Consider the following 6,620-nt stretch of genomic DNA (forward strand, 5'->3'; position numbering starts at 1 on the left):
ATATTGTAACATTTGGTGAATATTTCACTTTGTATATATCATTATTACATCATTAATATTACATAATAAAATAATTTGGTTTATCATCTCGTGTCTCTTGTGTACCAATATTTATTACTTTGTAGTATTATACAGGTATTACGCACGTTAAATGTAAAATTATATTTTAAATTTGTTATTGCACTCTTAACGAGTCCCAGAAAAATGTTAACGCTGCAATTATTTAACATTGTCATATAGAATAGATTTTTTTATACAAATACGTTAACTACTTATGTATAATAAATACAATTAGTGCTTGTATGATTTTGTTGATGTATACAATTATCAATTAGTATTTTAAGCGATTATATGTATATCGTACAACTGCACGAAGATGATTATCGTTAACCTTTCTCATAAAGGCATATTTAAAAAAAATTTTAACAATTTAAGTTATAAATATTCGTGACATCATAAATTAAATACCCTCATTCAACTCCATACATCACTCGAGTAACGTTTCTGTGAGTCCATTTTCTTGATGTAATCTGCAGCATCTGATTCTGACATTTTTCCTTTTTCCATTACAACTTTTAATAAAATATTGTGTACATCACGTGCCATATTTTTTGCATCTCTAAAATACAAATAAATATACATATATTTCATGAATATATATCAAGAATTACTACACAATAAAAAAATATGTGTACATATATATGTTGCACATATTTTTGTTAATATGATTTTATACTAACCCACACACATAGATATGCCCATTTTGTTCACCGATAACTCTCCACAATTCTTCTTTATTCTTCTCCAATAAGTGTGTAACATATATTTTCTGAGCCTGCTCTCTACTAAATGCAGTATGTAAGATTAGAGTACCACTCTTTACGTACTCCTCAAGTTCTTTTCTGTAAAGAAAATCTTCATCTTTTTTTCTACATCCAAAATATAAAATCGTATCTCCAACTTCTTTTCCTAAAAGATTAAAAATGATACATTTATTTAATTTACGATTTATTTAAAGAAATACAGATAAATATAGAATTAACTTCTTTTTGTATTGTATTTACCTTCCTTTCTGGCAAAATCACGTTCTTGTATAAATGCTCTGAATGGTGCTATACCAGTACCTGGACCAACCATGATTATTGGAATCGACGGTCGGGTTGGTAAACGAAACTGAGATTTTCGCACAAAGATAGGAACATAACATGGTGGATCTGAAGGATGTTTTTCCTTTAACCAACTAGTTGTTACACCTTTGTTAACTCTACCTGTAGGTGTTTTATATTCCACTACAACTGCAGTAATATGGACTGATGTTGTGTATAGCTGAAAATTAATCAAGAAATTGTTTTAGAACTCCTTAAAAAGTCTTATTTAATTATAACAATAGAGAACAAAAAATTAAGAATTGTACTTTTTATATAAATTATACAATCTTATTATTTTACTATGTTTAAATATTTAATGTTATATAATATTGCTTATATTACTCAATGTTCATTTCAAATTCAAATTCAAGTTTATGCAGTAACTTACTGCAAAATAATTCCAACATACCTTGGGAGAAGAGGAAATCGAATAATATCGACATTGCAATCTTGGTAAAAGTTCACAAAGATGATCTAAGGCAGGCTTTAAACTAGGAATGTCTTCCAAGATATGTACAATATTTCTATTTTCTTGAACTACCCATTGCTGATATGCAGCTTTGCCTTCTGCACTGGTTAACGCCATTAATTTTAATTTTTCTTTGTCGTTTGGATCACTGCAATATTCCGCTAATTCCTTAAGAACGTGGGTGCGCGGATTACTAGTAATATCTAAGTAATGTGTCAAAGCAGTTCTGTAAGAACATGGACAAGGGAATGGATGCTTCTTTGTAGATTCCTCTGTAATATGTAAAAAGTTCACATTATAAAGACACTAATATTAATTAAATTCATATTTAGTTGATTTCTAACTTACCATCTGTATTCGTAAGAGTGAACACTGTGTCTAGATGTACACCACACTTTTCTCCAATTTTATTTACTAGTTCTGCATTATTTACAGGGTATACTGCTAAATGATCACCAGCTTCATATCGCATTTTTGATCCCTCTATGTAAAATTCTATATGCCTACATGATCTTTCTGAAGTAGGACCATGAAGTTCACGGTTTTCGTGTACTGGAGCTAAATAAGGATTCTTCGCATCGAAAGGTCTGTAGAAATTAAATTAAGTTAGATAAGTATTTTTATGATCTCGATATATTTACAAAGAGATAAATTAAACATACGCTCTTTGATTCTTAAATGAGTGAAGACGAGCTATTTCACCAGTGTAAATGCGTTCAGGTGGTATGTCAACGTGTTCAGTTAGCTTGTACTGTCTAATGCTAACATCTTCACCCGTACCTTCGATTCCAAAGAAGTCACAAACTGTTGGCCAAAACTTGTCCTTCCATGTGATGAAATCATCTTCTATACTATAATTATTTATTTTATATATTATTATTTATTGTATGTATATACATATATTTATTGTGTATATATAATATATTTTATTTTGGGCTTATCTTGTATAAATTTATACAAGTAACTTTAACATTTGAGATATGAAATTGTTTTTGGTATCTTTATAAACTTACTTGGCATCATCATCTCCCAAACCAAGTTCGAAGACGCGCGTGGCACCAAGTTGCTCTAATCTATGATCGACATATATAGCTACCTCATTGTAATGTTCATATGTTTTATTTCCAAGACCAAATACCTGTAAAATAAAGCGAAAAGAATGATAAATAATAAATGAATATATACCTTTTATACTTTATGTAGTAATCGACAAAAATATTTGAATACTTGAATATTTGAATAGAAATATTGTATATATATATTGTATATATATTATGTATGTCTTATATAAAATATTTTAAAATTTTATTATAATGAAACATGAATAAATATATGACAAATTTTAATAAAATATGTTTATAAAATATAATTGTAAAAATATAAACATCGGTAGACAAATTTCTAAATATTAGTTCATGTACCTCAGATGTTGGCGCTAAAACTAACATTGAAAAGCGCCGTTGGGTAGCGCTGTTGCATCTATAATGCTTCATCATCACTTGGAGGAATTTATCGAACTTTTTTACGTTCATTGTCAGAATGTTTTTCGAGAAATGTTTTACAATTTACTAAAAGTTTTGCTGCTATTATAACCGTAATAATTACAATAAAGAATTATTTTTTCACAATGAAGAACACTATCACACGTTAATAAATGCTATCTATATAGCTGCACACGTGACTGCTATGAAGTACTTATGTAATATTCCATTATTGTTACATAAATGAAAACTTCATCACAGAAGAAAGTAATTGATGATATTATTTATAATGTAACATAGATTATTATAATATTTAATGTAATGCTCAATGCAAATGAACAGTATAACAGTACTTTGATCTTGTACTAATCTAATGCTATAACCATGTGAAAAGATATACAGCGCCATCTAACAACACGAAAATAAGTTCTAATTTACTTTTGCTTAAAATGGTTTAAATTATATTTTACATTTGCATCATACTATATTTTACTTGTTATTTTAAACTATGATTACAAATATGCACACATTTGCACGATTGTACTATAATTTTAAAAATGTATTTTTAAGATTAAATGTTATTACATATCTATATGTAATACTAAAACCATATAATTATAATTTCAACTTCAATATCAGATATAAAGTACTTACAGCATAATTTAATCCATTCAAATCAGCATCTCCATTTTTTAGCCAATCAACAAATTCCATAGCATTGTCCGTAGGATCACCTTCTCCATATGTAGCTAAGCAAAATACTGCCAAACTGTTTGGAATTGTTTTCAAGTGTATTAACTCTTCCTGTTATAATAAATTACAATAATTTAAGATCACGAATAAGTGAATAAAATAGTGAAGCATCAAAGTAATTTCCCTTTTGATTTACTTAATTTATACTTGAATTCTACTACATATTATTGGCTTATTTAATAGTTGAATTTAATACTTGAATTTTATTATTGAATTTATGTCGATAAATTCTAAAGACAATCAAATATTTAGTGAAATTGAGGTATAATTTAAATTACGTAAATCAAAATATCAATGAATGTTAAGTGTGATAAAGATAACTGAATATTAAATATAAATGAAATTAATCAATTTTCAACGAAATTTAATTTAATGTTCTAACTATATAATCAATTTTTATTGAAATTAATTAATCTGACAAAAGAAAATGCTACTTCTTAAATGAAACAAAGATTAAGATTAGTAGTTTGTGTTTCTGTCTTAACAAATAAATCAATACCATATCACATTCTTCAGGATCAGCTACCATGCCTTTCATTTTATACCGGATGCCTTCTTTGGCCAGTCTACCGGCAAATTCTTCACCGGTTCCGGTTTGACTACCGTAAAATACTACTAAACTTCTTCCAGAAGCTTTCAACTTTTTTATGAATGAATTTTCTGATGTTTGTACCGTAGAGAACATAGTTGGTCTGTAACAAAAAATTTATTACGATATTACGCCATAGGTCCTCTATAACAGGGAATTCGCATAATGCAGAACGTATCTCCCATGTTATATGAAAGATACTACATACTGCACTTATAGTATTGTACATACTTATAGTTATATATATGATTATATTAACAATGTTTGAGTATCATCCGAATTTTATAGATTTTTCTCTGCGAGGTTTAAATATACTACACCATGACATTTAATTAATGCAAAACATATCATTTACACTACTCAAAAATGTTTAGTCCATAATATTTATTTTGTTTTAATTATTCGAAAAAATTTAGTAGCGCGGGTCACCGATATTCACTGTGTCAATCAATATGTTAATGATATTAGTAATAATAATTCATTATTACTGGATGGAATAGGATTTCGAGATGGCCGTGAATTCTTCTTGTTTGTTTCTGCGCATCAACCACCATAGTGCAGATAATAAAAGGGCAGTGAGCAGTATGATGTCGAGGGTGTTGAAGAGTGGTTCCTCGAGAACCTCTGTCTTGTCCTCCATCTCCAGCACCGGAGAACCTGCCATTCTTATTGCCTTTGGTTGTAGCGCGCCTGCAGTCTAAAACAATACAAGAAATTGTCACATTAATTATCATAATTTAGTTAGTTAAGTAATTGGCTCTATTAATATTAAACAAGTAATCAAAATTTTATTTGATATTTTATTATTCCGGGTGAATCCATACATTTTGAAATATTGACTGAAAAATTAATATTCTTTAAGATATACAACGAGTTATTAACTTTGAACAGATTAAAATAATCCATGAAATTTCTTCTAGAAAGGTGATAATGTTTCTATATGTATTCATGGATATTTGGTATATTTTATGATACCTTTGTGGCTAATATTTTACTATAACTGAAATTTACATATTTTGGGATCCCTTTGATTAGTAATATCGTACATGGTAATGGATTATTCTAAATTTAAAAAAGACCCATTATATCATTTGATGCGTCATTTGAAAACATTCAATTTTATTTTATGAATTTTTTTCCTATTTTCAAATCAACTCAGAGCGACTCAATTAACATTTACAGGACTGCAGGTTGTGTAAACCAAATAAATGTCATAGTTTAATAAATCTCATTTAACTCGCAGAGTCACTTAATAAATTGGCGTTAAAGTCAGAAAAATATAATCTAATTTAAAAATATAATCTAGTTTCATTCATCGCTAATGACTGCAGTAATATACAACACGTGGTAAATTTATTGCTTGGATTTATTTATTCCTAGACACTGAAACTCACTGCGTAATTACTTCAAAATAGCATATAGTCAAATAAAATGATACACTATTTAACACTTTGACTGCCATGTTGGTCATATATGACTGGCCACGGTTTCTCCTGTGATGCCACGGAGGTCATTGTGCCCGGAGCGGACCTTGAACTTCTTACAATTGTAAAAATTGTATGAGAATTGACAGTTAGGGCATTTTGAATATAACCGATAAATAGAAGGTACTTTGAAATAAGAAGTTCCCCATTGAACAATTAAACATTTTTATTAGAACATCAATAAAAAGAAATGAGAACAAATCTTCCATCTAATGGTGCACTGTGTTTGCATCCATATATTTGAGGGGACATCTACGAATATTATTATAAACACACCTTAGAAAATAATCGTAAATGCTGCTTTATAATCATATAATTGAAGTTAGAAGTGTGTACATATCTTACTATTATATATATATATATATATATATATATATGTCGGAGAAGCGTTATGATTAGAGTTGGGGTTAAGGGCGTGAAAGAAACCTTCGTTGTGATTAAACGTTGTCGTTATACAATAGAGAAGATATTGACTAGAGCAAGTATGATTGTTACAAATATCGACAAGTAACCGTGGTAATCAGATACTCGAGACGCTAATGACAATGATCCTAGGTTCGATAACGAATCCGCGGTCAACGGGATAACAGATGTATGTTCTCACAAACTCTAAGTCCGACTCTTGGTTAACAAACGTGAAATGTTCACTGATCGTAAAGACGTTATTCTTTCTCGTCAATGAGATCACACGAAAGA

General features: G+C 29.0%; 1 protein-coding gene across 3 annotated transcripts in view; it reads right to left on the reverse strand.

Annotated features, from left to right (window-relative positions):
* Positions 1–95: 95 nt before the first annotated feature.
* Positions 96–6,620, reverse strand: part of LOC122576562 (NADPH--cytochrome P450 reductase) — a 20,163-nt gene continuing 13,638 nt past the window's right edge. For 2 of the 3 annotated variants that reach the window (XM_043747036.1, XM_043747035.1), the window contains exons 2-11: positions 4,929–5,137; positions 4,351–4,543; positions 3,753–3,902; positions 2,631–2,755; positions 2,280–2,468; positions 1,966–2,204; positions 1,558–1,889; positions 1,065–1,326; positions 741–969; positions 96–619 (exon numbers count right to left, since the gene is read on the reverse strand). In XM_043747036.1, the coding sequence (XP_043602971.1) occupies positions 475–619; positions 741–969; positions 1,065–1,326; positions 1,558–1,889; positions 1,966–2,204; positions 2,280–2,468; positions 2,631–2,755; positions 3,753–3,902; positions 4,351–4,543; positions 4,929–5,104 (2,040 nt within the window). In that variant the 5' untranslated portion in view covers positions 5,105–5,137 and the 3' untranslated portion in view covers positions 96–474. Of the gene's footprint in view, positions 620–740; positions 970–1,064; positions 1,327–1,557; positions 1,890–1,965; positions 2,205–2,279; positions 2,469–2,630; positions 2,756–3,038; positions 3,189–3,752; positions 3,903–4,350; positions 4,544–4,928; positions 5,138–6,620 lie in introns of those variants that run through there. The other variant, XM_043747037.1, reaches the window with a different exon arrangement.

Source organism: Bombus pyrosoma, linkage group LG16 (assembly GCF_014825855.1).
Source record: "Bombus pyrosoma isolate SC7728 linkage group LG16, ASM1482585v1, whole genome shotgun sequence".
NCBI lineage: Eukaryota > Metazoa > Arthropoda > Insecta > Hymenoptera > Apidae > Bombus > Bombus pyrosoma.